The sequence below is a fragment of the Mustelus asterias genome, chromosome 1 (genome assembly GCF_964213995.1).
Source record: "Mustelus asterias chromosome 1, sMusAst1.hap1.1, whole genome shotgun sequence".
NCBI classification, from domain to species: Eukaryota; Metazoa; Chordata; class Chondrichthyes; order Carcharhiniformes; family Triakidae; genus Mustelus; species Mustelus asterias.
The window spans coordinates 109,408,015-109,424,204 of NC_135801.1; the positions used below are offsets into that span (position 1 = coordinate 109,408,015).

A 16,190-nucleotide genomic window follows, 5' to 3' on the forward strand; every position below is an offset into this window, starting at 1 on the left:
GGACTTGTTTGATAAAAGCTCCCTGGTGGGTCTCTTGAACGACAAATGGAACATATTATGCTTATCCCAGCTAAATTCAAGATGCAAAACTTGTGATTCAGGCAGGCTTCATAAAACATTTTGGAGTTTCTAACCTGAACCATAACACAAGAATAAAAGTTAATCAAAATTAGGATGTACAGGAGAAGATAATTTTTAAACTGTTTGATTACATTCAATCTATATCGAAAGTCAGGAAAAGTCCAGAGTTACACTGCCTTGATGAACTTGCTGATGCAATGATCATAACATGATGTGTTGATGAATCCTCAACTAGCTTCAATTACATATTAAAAGCCTTTACCAGATATTTTAATCTTAATGTTGTGGAACACACAGAGTTTAAAATGAGACACAGAAAAGCCCCAGTAAAGTTCCAAAAAGGTAAAAGACAATACTTGAGTAAACTACACAGGGCGTCACTCAGGCAAGGAACTTTCCGGAAGTCTCAAAATATATCTTTTTGAAATCCCGACACATTACCTGAACTGCAACAGCATGTGACAGTACAGAGTGAGCAGCTGGTTGTGAATGAAGGAAAGCTATCTGAAGAAATCCAGAAGAAACAAATCCAGCAAAAGGAAAATGAAATAAGATTAGAAAGTGTTTGTATTAAAGCCGAATAGGAAGATTTTAAACACAAGATTTCAGCTGAATATATGTATTTCAAAATGCACAATGAGCCAAACTATTCAAGATTTGAACAAACAAATTTCTGAGGTGTCACAATGGTACAAGGCAGAAATAAGGGCAGGAATTTTCTAATCATTCATGCCAGCGGGATTTACAGTGAACGGAGATTTGGCTTGTTGCAAAATTTCCATCTTTGCTGCTGTGGGATCGTGATGTGAATGGGCAGTAAGATCGTGCCAGGGAATCTGAATTCCATTGTTGACAAAGCAAAGCAGGAGTTGTGAAAACTTAACCAGCTGTACAGCCATGCACAACAGCAGGCAGAAAATATACTCAAAGAAGTTACAGGTCCCAATGACTCTGAAGAACTAATACATGCTTCAGGAAAAGCATGAGGAGTTAAAAAGGAAGTTGAATTTTATTTCAGAGAAAGCAGCATTGGAAGTACCAGTAGTGAAAAGGCAAGAAAATAACCAGGTGATAGAAAAGCTAATTGTCCATCAAGATCAATTTTTTTTAAAGTACATAACACTTCAGCAGCAGGAATGAATAGACTACCTTGAAAAGCAGAATGGAGGAATAACAGAAAAAAAACATAATGAGACTCCATTAGCTTTGCAAAGAAAATGAAAACCTGTTGAAGACCCATCACAGGTAACAAGGATCCCTCGGGTCAAAGTTTATTCCTCTAGAAAATTAGAAGAGCAGCAAGACACACTTAATATCATTCTAAAAGAACTGAAGAACCAGTTGGCACAGAAGACACAGGAATTTCTATATTCCAGGAGAAAGCCAAGAGATACAAGAAAGAGACTGCAGAGCTGAATAGAAAGGTTGGACATTTGGAAGAAAACTTGGAAAAACATTGGATGATATGAAAATCAAGGACCTGGACTGGCAAGAGAAAGCAAAAGTTCTCAGAAAAGAATGTGAGGAGTCTCAGAAACAATTTGCATTAACACAATTACAGAATGTGAGCTTGAATGATCGTGTAGAGAAATTATACTCCATCAAAGAAAAACTGATCAGTGAAGAGAATCAACTATCATTTACAAAAGAAGTATTTGATAAAGAAAAAGTAATAATTAATGAGAACACTGGAATGTTGCTCAGAGGAATTAGAACACTTAAAAGTGGATCTAAAATGCTTTAATGATGAATTGGCAGAAATTCAACAAAAATGAATCTTCAATTAAGGCTTGATGAACTTCAAGCATCAGAAGTCTCTTGGAAACATCGTGAAAACTGCTGGGAACAAGAGAAGGAATTGCTGAAAAATCAAAACAGTTGTTTCAAAGCAGAATCAATAACCGAAAATGATGAGCTTCTTGAACTTCAGTCCAATCTGAACAACATGAAGGATGAGATGTGTAATATGGAAGGGCAAATCCAGACTTTAAAAGCATGATAGCTGAATTCTACAAAACAGATTGAAGATCATAGAATCCTTACAGTGCAGAAGGAGGTCATTCAGCCCATAGAGCCTGCACTGACTCTCTGACGGAGTATCTAACCCAGGCCCTCTCCCCAACTCTGTCCCTATATCCCCACACACTTACTTTGGCTAATCCATCTAACCTACACAACTTTGGACTGTGGGAGGAAAACCACACAGACATGGGGGGAACATAATAAATTAATTGAAAATGTCTAAGGAGCAGTCAGTGACCGTGGAGGAAAGATTCTGAAAAAATGAATTACTCAGATGAAGTTGTTAAATTAATGCAACACTTTCGCAGAAAACTCTGGAATAAAAACAATTCAACTTACCAGAGCAATTGCTGAGCTGAATGAAAAGACTCTTAAGCTCAAAACTTGAAAAGAGACAATCAAAATTTGAGTAAACTTGTGAAACAAGTGCGAAGGAAGGTTCCATTGCTGAAATGTGAACATCCATATATATCACACGAGCTGCGTGACAAAAGATGGAAAACAAATGCTACATGGATGCGCACAACATTCATCCTCCCTGGAAAAAATGAGATAAATCAACAACTACCTAGCCCCACATCTGCTGAATTGACAAAGATTGGTTCAATACCAAGGAATAGGAAAAGGAGGATGAAAAGATACCCAGTTGCCAGAATAACTTCCAAATCAACAGAGTTTATCTGCAAAGAAACAGCCTAAAATTCCTTCAACAGTTGTGAAAATGAGATTTGGTGGGATGTAAGGACTCCAGACTGCCTGAACTTATGAATTCAGAGATTTGAAGGCAGAAATGTGTATTAACAATGATGTAAAAAATGGGTAAATGAGAATAACTTAAAATATATTGGATGAAGACTCAGGAAGGTGTAGCAGAAGGGTCTGGCTCATTGAGGGTTAATATGTGACTGAGTATTGTACTACCCACACAGTGATGTAAGAAAATACATGACCTGCACTCAGGGCTCAGTCCAGTGTTGGATAGAGCCATGTGCACAATCAAGCATGGAGACAGCTCCTAGGCTGAACCCTCTACTGTATATTTGCACATAGTTCTTGTCATTAGTAACTACATACAGTTAGCCTACTTAGACTGCGAAAACTTCATTAAGACCAACCGAATGGTATCTAAAACCCTATAACACTCAGGTTATGATCATTAGATGTAACTTTGTGTTTTGCACAGGATTGGATGGTTTCAGATGATGACATTATGTGGGAGAGGGTTTGACAGCCCCCAAGAAGTGATTTTCTTTTGGTCACTACAGGCTACTGAGGTTCAGTTACAGCAAACGTTTTGATCGTGGCGTGGACATGGTAATCTGGGAAAACCTTGTACTTTCAATCATGAAAGACTAACAGCCTAGCTCTATTTCTCTGATGTTATAAAAAGCAGCAGATTAGGAATGCTTGCCAGTAGTTATCAGAGACTGACTTTGATCCTTTCTTCTGGGCTAGGGCAACTGTTATTACCTTTCCATTTGACTGAGACCATTTTGGTATAGAGAAACAGCTTAATTAAGTGAATTAAGATGGTTTAAGGTAAATTCAGATTACTTAAGAGTTCACATCATTTTGATGTTATTCCTGCTTATTGAATTTTTATTTTTACAATTTGCGTTTAGATCCATACCCAATAACTGCAGAGATTGTTTTTAAATGAAGGTTTAACATTGCTCTCGCACATCCTGGCAGTATTGAGGGTGAAAATAAATGAACTGGATTGAGAACATTTTTTTAGAGGCTATTCTGTGCATTTGGAGTCATCTCAAATCCAATTAGGATTAGCCCCTTATCATTGAAAGCTTCTAATGAAATATCAACATCAGTTCAACATTATCGTCAATGGAGAAGTAAAGCATAAAACAGTTCATAATTCAAGAAATCGCAATTGGTAGGCAGATGTGAGATTTTTGTCTTTCAGTCAGGAAGGCATTGTGTATGTATAATTATTTCTGCAGCTGGGACCACCTAACAAATAATATATGTTAATTTGGGAGGTGATTTAAAACACTTCTGGCATTAAGTCTACTTCTAAGTCTACTGTTAAGCTACTGCAATCAGAAATGCATTACATAGAAACATAGGAGATAGGAGCAGGAGGAGGCCATTTGGCCCTTCCAGTCTGCTCTGCTATTCATCACAATGGCTGATCGTCCAACTCAATAGCCTAATCCTGCTTTCTCCCCATAACCTTTGATTCCATTCGCCCCAAGTGTTATATCCAGCTGCCTCTTGAATTAGTTGCTTCTAATGAATTGGTAAAGATGCATTCAGCTGCAGCTGCTAGCAAAGCGTGTTAGGGAACTGGAGAAGGAGCTTGATGACCTCCATCTAATTCGGGAGAATGAGAAGCATATAGACAGTAGCTTTAGGGAGATAGTTACACCTAAGCAGCAGAGCACAGGAAATTGGGTTACTGTAAGGAGAGGAAATGGCAGTGTGAAAGGACAGGCAAAGCAGGGTTCCCCTGTGGCCATACCCCTCCACAACAGGTATACTGAATTGGATACTGTTGTGGGAGATGCTTTACCTGGGACAAGCTGCGACAGCCGGAACTCTGATACTGAGTCTGGTTCTACAGCGCAAAAGGGTGGGATGAAGAAGAGGAGAGCAGGAGTGATAGGGGACTCAATGGTCAGAGGTACAGACAGGAGGTTCTGTGGTCGGGACAGAGACTCCCGCATGGTTTGTTGCCTCCCAGGTGCCAAGGTCAGCGATGTCTCTGATCGCGTGCACAGCGTTCTAAAGTGGGAAGGTGATCAGCCAGATGTCGTGGAATACATCGGTACCAATGATGTGGGAAGGAAGAGTGAGGAGGTCCTAAAGAGTCAGTACAAAGAGCTTGGAAGGAAGTTAAAAAGCAGGACCCCGAGGGTAGTAATCTCAGGATTGCTACCTGAGCCACATGCCAGTGAGGGCAGGAGTAGGATGCTTGGGCGGATGAACACGTGGCTGAGGAACTGGTGTAGGGGGCAGGGTTTCCAATTCTTGGATCATTGGGACCTCTTCTGGGGCAGGTGGGACCTGTACAAGAGAGACGGGTTACACCTAAACTACAAGGGGACCAATATACTTGCAGGGAGATTTGCTAGTGTTATTGGGGAGCGTTTAAACTAGATTTGCAGGGGGATGGGAACCAGAGTGCCAGAGCAGATAGTGGAGCAGGGGTAAAAAGACAGGTTAGTTCAAGCAAAATCACAAATGGAAGGGTAGAGTGTGGTGGAAATAATCGTTTGAGGTTTGTCTATTTCAATGCCAGGAGTATTGTGGGGAAGGCAGATGAGCTGAAGGCGTGGATAGACACATGGAAATATGACATTATAGCCATTAGTGAAATTTGGCTACAAGAGGGGCAGGACTGGCAGCTCAATGTTCCAGGGTTCCAATGTTTCAGGCGGGATAGAGGCAGAGGGATAAAAGGTGGGGGGGTGGCATTGTTGGTCAGGGAAAATGTTACAGCAGTACTCAGGCAGGATAGATTAGGGAGCTTGTCTACAGAGGCCCTATGGGTGGAGCTGAGAAACAAGAAAGGTATGACCACATTAATGGGCTTGTATTATAGACCACCCAATAGTCAGCGAGAATTGGAGGAGCAAATCAGCGGAGAGATAGCTGACAACTGCAAGAAACACAAAGTTGTGATAGTAGGGGATTTTAATTTTCCACATATAGATTGGGACTCGCATACTGTTAAAGGTTTAGACGGGGTAGAGTTTGTAAAATGTGTTCAGGAGAATTTTCTGCATCAGTATATAGAGGTGCCAACTAGAGAGGATGCGATATTGGATCTCCTATTGGGAAATGAGTTAGGGCAGGTGATGGATGTGAGTGTGAGGGAACACTTTGGATCCAGTGATCATAATGCCATTAGTTTCAACCTGATCGTGGATAAGGATAGATCTGGTCCTCGGGTTGAAGTTCTGAACTGGAAAAAGGCCAAATTTGATGAAATGAGAAGGGATCTGGGAAGTGTGGATTGGCACAGGCTGTTCTCTGGTAAGGATGTAAATGGAAAGTGGGAGGCCTTCAAAGGAGAAATTTTGAGAGTGCAGAGTTTGTATGTTCCTGTCAGGATTAAAGGCAAAGTAAATAGGAATAAGGAACCGTGGTTCTCGAGGGAGATTGTGACACTGATTAAGAGGAAGAGAGAGTTGTATGAAATGTACAGGCAGCAAGGAACAGATCAGATGCTCGAGGAGTATAAAAAGTGCAAGAAGCTACTTAAGAGGGAAATCAGGAGGGCTAAAAGAAGACATGAGGTTGCTTTGGCAGACAGAGTGAAGGAAAATCCAAAGAGCTTCTATAGGTATGTTAGGAGCAAAAGGAGAGTGAGGGATAAAATTGGTCCTCTTGAAGACCAGAGTGTAGACTGTGTATGGAACCAAAAGAGATGGGGGAGATACTAAATGGTTTTTTTGCATCCGTATTTACTGAGGAAATGGGCATGGAGTCTACGGAAATAGGGCAAACAGGTAGGGAGGTCCTGGAACCTTTACAGATTAAAGGGGAGGAGGTGCTCGCTGTCTTGAGGCAAATCAGAGTGGATAAATCCCCAGGACCGGACAGGGTATTCCCACGGACCTTGAGGGAAGCTAGTGTTGAACTTGCAGGGGCCCTGGCAGACATATTTAAAATGTCAGTATTCACCGGGGAGGTGCCGGATGATTGGAGGGTGGCTCATGTTGTTCCGTTGTTTAAAAAATGTTCCAAAAGAAATCCGGGAAATTATAGGCCAGTAAGTTTGACGTCGGTGGTGGGCAAGTTATTGGAAAGTGTGATAAGAGATAGGATCTACAAATATTTGGATAGACAGGGACTTATTAGGGAGAGTCAACGTGGCTTTGTGCGTGGTAGGTCATGTTTGACCAATCTATTAGAGTTTTTCAAGGAGGTTACCAGGAAAGTGGATGAAGGGAAGGCAGTGGATGTTGTCTACCTGGATTTCAGCAAGGCCTTTGACAAGGTCCCTCATGGGAGGTTAGTTAGGAAGGTTCAGTCGCTAGGTATACATGGGGAGGTAGTAAATTGGATTAGACACTGGCTCAATGGAAGAAGCCAGAGAGTGGTTGTGGAGGATTGCTTCTCTGAGTGGAGGCCTGTGACTAGTGGTGTGCCGCAGGGATCGGTGTTGGGTCCATTGTTGTTTGTCATCTATATCAATGATCTGGATGATAATGTGGTAAATTGGATCAGCAAGTTTGCTGATGATACAAAGATTTGAGGTGTTGTGGACAGTGAGGAAGGTTTTCAAAGCTTGCAGAGGGATTTGGACCAACTAGAAAAATGGGCTGAAAAATGGCAAATGGAATTTAACGCAGACAAGTGTGAGATATTGCACTTTGGAAGGACAAACCAAAGTAGAACGTACAGGGTAAATGGTAGGACTCTGAAGAGTGCAGTTGAACAGAGGGATCTGGGAATACAGGTACAGAATTCCCTAAAAGTGACGTCACAGGTGGATAGGGTCGTAAAGAGTGCCTTTGGTACATTGGCCTTTATAAATCGGAGTATCGAGTATAAAAGTTGGAGTGTTATGGTAAGGTTATATAAGGCATTGGTGAGGCCGAATTTGGAGTATTGTGTACAGTTTTGGTCACCTAGTTACAGGAAGGATGTAAATAAGGTTGAAAGAGTGCAGAGAAGGTTCACAAGGATGTTGCCGGGACTTGAGAAGCTGAGTTACAGAGAGAGATTGAATAGGCTGGGACTTTATTCCCTGGAACGTAGAAGATTGAGGGGAGATTTGATAGAGGTGTATAAGATTTTGATGGGTATAGATAGAGTGAATGCAAGCAGGCTTTTTGCACTGAGGCTAGGGGAGAAAAAAACCAGAGGGCATGGGCTAAGGGTGAAAGGAGAAAAGTTTAAAGGGAATTTTAGGGGGGGGCTTCTTCACGCAGAGAGTGGTGGGAGTGTGGAATGAACTGCCGGATAAAGTGGTAAATGTGGGGTCACTTTTAACCTTTAAGAAAAACTTGGACGGGTTCATGGATGAGAGGGGTGTGGAGGGATATGGTCCAAGTGCAGGTCAGTGGGACTAGGCATAAAATGGTTCGGCACAGACAAGAAGGGCCAAAAGGCCTGTTTCTGAGCTGTAATTTTCTATGGTTCTATGGTTCCAAAGTGCTCAAAGAAAAATTACTTGTAGGCAGTAAGGATAGTAGATCAAATCAAAAAACAAAAAGATACAAATTTCTTACAATTGCTATCCAATTGAAAACAAGATGGACACCTAGTAAGGTGAATGTATATGTTTACTAAATTGCATGGACCTATGAAGTTGTTTTTTCATATAATGTAAGTGTATGGATTTGCTATTAGGCACAAGCTCGACCCTCTGCAAATGATAAAAGCAAAATACTGTGGATGCTGCAGGTCTGAAGTAAGAACAGAAAGTACCGGAAAAGCTCAGCAGGTCTGGCAGCATCTGTGAAGAGAGAAACTATTTTTTAAAAGTTTATTTATTAGCGTCATAAGTAGGTTCACATTAACACTACAAGGAAGTTACTGTGAACAGAGTTGTTTTGAATCTGAACTCTGTTTCTCTTTCTACAAATGCTGCCAGATCTGAGTTCAGCCTCCACAAATGACCATATATTCAATTCTGTTTTGAGGGGTTTCAGAATACAATTCTGAAATATCTATGGAGCCAAAGCCAACCTCACAGCTGCAGGTCAATGCATTCATATAGGCAATGTGTGTATTCCTCTTCCCAAATAACACCCAGCCTCACCAGAAAACATGATACACACTTAATCTTGACTAGCTTCCACCAAGTACAGCCATCATTAAGCAATCAGCTCAGATGAACCAACTCCTGAAATTAGACAGCACTATAGATCCTACCAAAACTTACACAACGTTTCTGAATCAATTAGCACTGATGTCACATCACAAGCTAAACTGTGACTGAAACTGGACACTAGTATAAAGATAAATATAGCCAGGACTGACCAAGCGCTGTATGAAACATGATAGCTGCTCTTCTATAGGGACCTTATGGGTGCCTTTGTAGGTTGTTGTGTATTTGGAATATTCACGTTTGGTCATTTGCAGTATTATTTTACTTGGCCATTTATTAGCCATGCTCTGTAAGCCCTGAACTCTTTTCCTGTTATCATTGTCCTCATCGTCAACTGCCCCTCGATGTGAGGATGAAATCTACTCAGGGCCATGAGTTTTGCCATGGGCCATCATGTGACTGAAAAAGCTGATTCTTGACTTTTGGGTACAAGGGGCAGAATGTCCCAAGAGGTAGTGGGATCCAGAATGCAGAATTTTCTTCCTTTTCCTTCCTTCCCCGTCACCGCTCTGCCTCATCATTAAGGCATTTGGACTCAAAGCATCATGCAGCTTGATGGACAAGTTGTCACCATTCTTAACGTTTGATAGCAAGCTCTGCCCTGTCATTAATGTCAATGCTGCTGCAATTCAAGGAAAGCTTCCTGCCCTTGTCTTCTTCTAGAATGTTGGCCATTTGAGTGTTGAGAAAACAAAATTTGGTAAAGAAACATATTTTAGCCTGCTGTTAGTGACAAGTCGATCGTGGCTGATTTTGCAGGAATTTAACATGAATGCTTGTGGATCTAGCATTAGCATTTTATCGACACTCCTCCCATTGTATCCAGAGGCATTGCTGGTAGAACTTCTCGAGTACTCATCTGGTGACTGTCACACAGTGCAGGTCTCACCACTGTACAGCAGAGTGGGGATGACAAATGCTCTGTGCATGAGGAGTTTTGTTGATTTGAGGAGGTCTTTGCTGTCAGACTTTGCTGCTTTGCCATAGTCTGTAGAAGGCTGAGTGGGTGCAGCATCCAGTGTTGAATCTCATCGGTAATGGTGGCATTTTGAGAGAGGTGGTGCCAAGCTGTAGGAAGCACTCAACACATTTCAAAGTCTCCCCTTCAACATATATGGGAATATTTGCCTGACCAGGTCCAGGTTGATAAACGAGTTTTGTTTTGATAACATTCAGGATAGGCCGAGTCTCTGGAATGCAGAATTGAAGAGATAGGGAGCAGCTTGCAAATCTGGTGTAGAGTGGGCATCAACAATGCAGTCATCTGCAGACTGAAGATCTGTGGGTTTCCTCCCACAGTCCAAGAATGTGTGGGTTAGGTTGATTGGCCATGCTAAATTGACCCCATTGTCAGGGGAATTAGCAGAGTAAATATGTGGGATTACAGAAATAGGGCCTGGGTGGGTTGGTGCAGACTCAATGGACTGAATGGGCCTCTTCTGCACTGTAGGGAGTTTATGATTATATGATTCTATGTATATCCATAGTGGTCAGTTTAGTTGTGTGCTTGCTCCATTATGGGATTGTCCTGTGTGTTTTTCAAGTGTGTAAAGGCAGTATGATGCACATATAGCAGTCTGCATGAAGGCAGGGTTTGGAGGGGTAATTGGGGGGGAGTGGGGTATGCCACAACAGTTAGCTGGCAGAGAACACTGAGATACGTATGCTGCTGATAGAGTTCATATTGACCATACATGTGAAGGAATGATTGTGCTACAGAATCATCATTGTTACAATATCCTTTGCTAACTGTGGGAGAACAGTGTCAGCGAAGGAAACAGATAGTGGAGGTGGCTTGCCAAACATGGCCTTATTAATTCCCACTGAGGAGGAGGAGCTGTAGTTGGCTGCCAATAACTGTACCTAGGCCATCGGTCAAGGCAAGATAAGAAGAAGGCCCCATGGTGGTGAATAGCAAGAGAACATTTTCCTAATAGCAACAAACGTGGGGAGGGGAGAGTGCAAGATGCTCAGCAAGTTGTTAGGGATGAATCATTGATGTTTGTGGCTTTGAAGACTTTCATGCACCAGGGCAGAATGTGTGACTGGGTATTGAAAGTTTCAAGATTCAAACACTAATGTCTCATCTCACAATGGTTCCAATGTTTTTAATGAGGAAGCTGTCACAGTTTGGGATTTGAAGATGCCTCTAACTCTCCTTATTCCTCTTTCCCTCACAGTTAGAATGTCAGCAGCTGCTGCTGCCCATCCCCTCGGTCCCACATTAGCCTTTAAAGAGGAAGGGGAATCTTCAGAGGATGCAACACCACATCCTTGCTCTGCACCTAGTTTCAGTGCAGATACACACACCTCGGAGAATATGTACAGCTCGGCAGTAACGGAATCGCAAAACGGTGAGAGCACGTCACACTCGCATGCACTACTGGTGGAGGCTGAGAGGCAGTCGGAGGAGTGCTTCCAGAGACCACGGTGCTGTGTCCCAGTCTGATGGTGAGCCTCAGAGTCCATTAAGCAGCAGATGCTGGACATCCAACATGTGGTGCATAAAGATATGGCGGCGGTACCAGAGAGGTTGTGCACACTGACACAGACTTTGGAAGAGTCCTTTCAGACCATGGGCACTATGATCACCCAGTCTACAGAACCTACATTTTCCTCCATTGGCAGAGTAGCAATAGTTATGGAAGGCCAAATGCAGCAGATTACTGACGCAATCATGGGTACGTTTTCTGACTTACATTCTATTGCTTTGTCTCTGAACTCAGGGGCCCAGAGCCAGAGTAAGAGGGAGATGCGAAGCCTGAGTCACATTCAGATCCTGATCCCTCTCAGGAAAGCAGGGAAGGAAAGATGGACCACATAATGGAGGGTGAGCAGCAGCTGCCACCATCTGGGAGAGTCTCTCAGGGCACTTCTGGTGGGGACAGCCTCTCAGCCACCCCTCGGCCATTGGCACAGCTATCTGCCGCACAGCTAACACATCGACAGTCAGGCATCCTGCCACTGTGCAGGAGATTCCCAGCACATTGGGGCCTTCACAGCATCAGGCAACCAGAGAACAACTGTCAAAGTCATTACAGGCAAAGAGGCAGAGGGTCAGCAGTCTGTCTCCACCACAGCTGGCAACCAGGGGGCAGAACTATGCTGCAGCAGCTGGGAAGATTCAGGAAAACCCACAGTGGCTACATTATTTATCCTTGTGAGATTTACACATTTTTATGCTTTTCTCTGTGCACCAATTAATGTTTTATTTTCCACATTTTACCCAGCTGCTGGTTAGAAACTGTATGTGTTTGTATGTATGGAGAAGGAATCAATTGATGGTCTTATTTGATTCTGCAATTACATGCATCCTGAAATTTGACATTGTTTGGTTGATTAACATTGCTTGTGGTCTCATGCCATCACAAGACTGGCATGAATTTTACATTCCCCTCCATTGGATTTTAGATATGGGGGAAGCGTGAAATTGCAGATTCCCTTCAGGCTCCTACTTGCTCGACCACACAGCGCTTTTACACTGGGGTGGGCAAGGTCTCGGATGGGAAGCCCACCCTTGCCCTAAATGAAGACCTTAAGTGGCCAATAATCAATACTCATTGGAACGTAAATTGGGTGGGGGTATTTGGAGTCAGCAGGGATGAGATCCACCCCAAATCTTTGGATGGCTGAAGATGAAAGTCTGCCATCCAAAAGATCCAGGCCTCTTTTTGTCATGTAGTGGAGGAAGACCGAGGTAACTCTAGACAATGATGCTAATATTGTTGGGAAAATCCATCTATTGGAGTCAACCATGGTGAGATCTTCCCATGTCTCACAGTCATCAAGACTCTCCCGGGGAGTGACTTGCTGCAGCTCAGTTGCTTCTTCTTCTGACTCTTCAACAACGGACAGGTTTGTCTCTTCTGACTAATCCTTTGAAATGGCTTCCCCTTTCTGAATGACCAAGTAGTGCAGTGCACAGCAGTCTATGGCCATAAGGGATATCCTGCTGATACATATTGGACAGATCCACCTGATCTGTCGAAGCATCTGAATCTCACCTTGAGTAGACCAATGTTCTGCTCAATGATGGACCTGTGGCCTTTGTTACATCAGTACTCAGATTCTATGCTCACATTTCAAACTGAAGTCTTCAGCCACTTCTTGAGGAAGTAACTTTATCACCAAGCAGCCATTCACCTGGTCTGGGTCTGTGGATGTCCCTGGCACTTTGGAATGCTTAAAGATATATGAGTAACGGCTGCTCCCTGAGTACCTTGCACATGGTTCATTGTTGGGGGTCACATGATCTCCAGAATGATGGAGTGGTATTCATTGCAGTCAATAAATGCCCCTGGCTGCCCTGCTCATGTTTTGATTGTTACATTGGTACAGTCAATGACACCCTTGGGAAAACAGCCAAAGGCAAAGTGTGCAGAGACGCTGTTGCCCCATTAGCTGAAGATATGACATTCACAAATCACAAATGCAAATAGCAGGGTACAGCCTCCACCTACATCTCAGTGCCTTCCGCAACCCCTTGCCCTTCAGCTACTTGTCCACCTTCCTCCAAATCATGTAGCTTCTGCCCCTGGACAGCTGACCTCCTCCTCCTCACTAGAGGAAATATTGCCCAAAGAGAAGCCAATGATCATAGTGGAGTGTATATCTCATCATAAGTGATGCAGTGATGAAAGATGACAGGATCAACAGGTTTCTAGACATTCCATTGATTATAATTGGAGTTTATAAAGAGCCAATGTTTCCTAAATAAATAACCATAAGCAACCTCTCCTGCTGAGGTCAGCCATACATCCTCTCCAGCCTTTATATCCATTCTTTCATTTAAGGTGAAAAAAATTGAGCTTTCCACAGGGCGTGTTTCACGTACACCCACCTTGTTATCATTTCTTAAACCTGTCTCTAGTTCCCGCTATCAGGCAGACAAATGACATGTCCCGTTCAGTGGAATTAATTTTGAGTGATTAGCGCCTCAATACTGGGAATGCTGGCTTGGGAGTGGACACTGCTGTTGGACGATCTTCTTATCACCGGATTTGGAGGATATTGCGAAGTCACTGCTGATCATGCTTCTGCAGTACTTGAGGTGCCAGTTAAATGTCATCCAAGTCTCTGAAGCATAAAGAGCACGGGGATCACTGCCGCCCAGTAAAGCTGAGGCTCAGGTTTGAGATGCTGATCCTCAAATACTCTTTTCTTCAGTCAACCCAAAGGCTGAGCTGGCACATGGGAAGCAATGATAAATTTTGTGATCAATGTCTGCTTTCATTGAAAGAAGGGTCCCAAGATATAGGAAATGGTCCACGTTTTCCAGAACCTCGACGTTGGTCTGAATTAATCATAATAAGAAGTCCCACAGCACAGGTTAAAGTCCAACAGGTTTATTTGGAATCACGAGCTTTCGGAGCACTATCTGACTCACCTGATGAAGGAGCAGTGCTCTGAAAGCTCGTGATTTCAAATAAACCTGTTGGACCTTAACCTGATGTTGTGAGATTTCTTACTATGCCCACCCCAGTCCAACATCGGCATCTCCACATCATGAACTAATCATGGGATGTGTTGTGTTGTGGGAGCTGCCTGGAAGAGGGCCTTAGTTTTCCAAGTTTTAATAGGGAAATCAGACTGGAGTAAATAGTTCCAGTGCAAAACTGGCACCAGCACAAGCACAATGGTGTGAAACATAGAAACTAGAAGCAGGAGTAGGCCATTCGGCCCTTCAATCCTGTTCTGCCATTCATTTTGATCATGGCTGATCATCGAATTCAATATCCTGATCATTTCTTCCTCCCATGTCCCTTGATCCCTTTACCCCCAAGAGCTATATCTAATTTCTTCTTGAAATCAGACAACGTTTTGGCCTCAATTACATTCTGTGGTAGTGAATTCCACACATTCACCACCCTCTGAACATTGAATACAGGAGTTGGGACATCTTGTTGAAGTTGTACAAGCCATTGGTAAGGCCACACTTGGAATACTGTGTACAGTTCTGGTCACCCTATTATAGAAAGGATATTATTAACTAGAAAGAGTGCAGAAACGATTTACTAGGATGCTACCGAGACTTGATGGTTTGAGTTATAAGGAGGGGCTGGATAGACTGGGACTTTTTTTTCTGGAGCGTAGAAGGTTGAGGGGTGATCCTATAGAGGTCTATAAAGTAATGACGGGCATAGATCAGCTAGATAGTCAATATCTTTTCCCAAAGGTAGGGGAGTCTAAAACTAGAGGGCATAGGTTTAAGGTAAGAGGGGAGAGATACAAAAGTGTCCAGAGGGGCAATTTTTTCACACAGAGAGTGGTGAGTGTCTGGAACAAGTTGCCAGAGATAGTAATAGAGGTGGGTACAATTTTGTCTTTTAAAAAGCATTTAGACAGATACATGGGTAAGATGGATATAGAGGGATATGGGCCAAATGCGGGCAATTGGGACTAGCTTAGGGGTTTTAAAAAAAAGGGCGGCATGGACAAGTTGGACAGAAAGGGCTGTTTCCATTCCGTAAACCTCTATGACTCTATGACTCTAACTGAAGAAATTTCTCCTCACCTCAGTTCTAAAAGGTTTACCCCTTATCCTCAAACTATGACCCCTAGTTCTGGACTCCCCCACCATTGGGAATATTCTTTCTGAATCTACCCTGTCTAACCCTGTTAGGCCTACATTTATTCTGAAATTTTGAAGATTCTAGGAAAATGATGAAGGAGTGATGCGCACATCCCTTGATAAGTGGTTTTTATTGATAATTGGTAAACTTCTGCGCTTTTTAAAATCTTGTCAAAAATATAAAGTTACATTTTGTATAGTTATGGAGGTCAGAATATTCTAATCCTGCCAATTATAAATGTGCTAGGTTTCTAGAGACAAATTCTGTCTCGGAATTAGGAGTGGTTCAATGCATTCTACTGGAATACACAAAAGAACATTAATACTTTGGATAAAGACTTCTGGGAAGCAAAATGAAGAATATTAGCTTTGAGCTGTGCATGAAACAAAAAAAAGCTAGCAGACAGGTGCAGCAGGTAATCAGGAAGGCTAATGGAATGTTGGCCCTTATTTCAAGGGGGTTGGAATATAAGAGTAGGGAAATCTTGATGCAACTGTACAAGGTATTGGTGAGATCAGATCTGGAGTGTTGTGAGCAGTTTTGGTCCCCTTATTTAAGGAAAGATATTATTTCATTGGAGGCAGTTCAGAGAAGGTTTACTAGGGTGATCCCGGTAGGGGATTTTCACAGTAACTTCACTGCAGTGTTCGTGTAAGCCTATTTGTGACACTAATAAATAAATTTTTTAAAACTTATGGAGGGATTGTCTTATG

General features: G+C 42.6%; 1 protein-coding gene across 4 annotated transcripts in view; it reads right to left on the reverse strand.

Annotated features, from left to right (window-relative positions):
* The window catches only part of LOC144495985 (BTB/POZ domain-containing protein KCTD8-like), a 243,064-nt gene that overhangs the window by 190,659 nt on the left and 36,215 nt on the right, over positions 1–16,190 (reverse strand). The window contains exon 2 of one of the 4 annotated variants that reach the window (XM_078216915.1): positions 11,332–11,362. The exons of 2 other annotated variants lie outside the window; for them this stretch is intronic. In XM_078216915.1, the coding sequence (XP_078073041.1) occupies positions 11,332–11,362 (31 nt within the window). Of the gene's footprint in view, positions 1–11,331; positions 11,363–14,719; positions 14,731–16,190 lie in introns of all 4 variants that reach the window. One more of the 4 variants, XM_078216923.1, reaches the window with a different exon arrangement.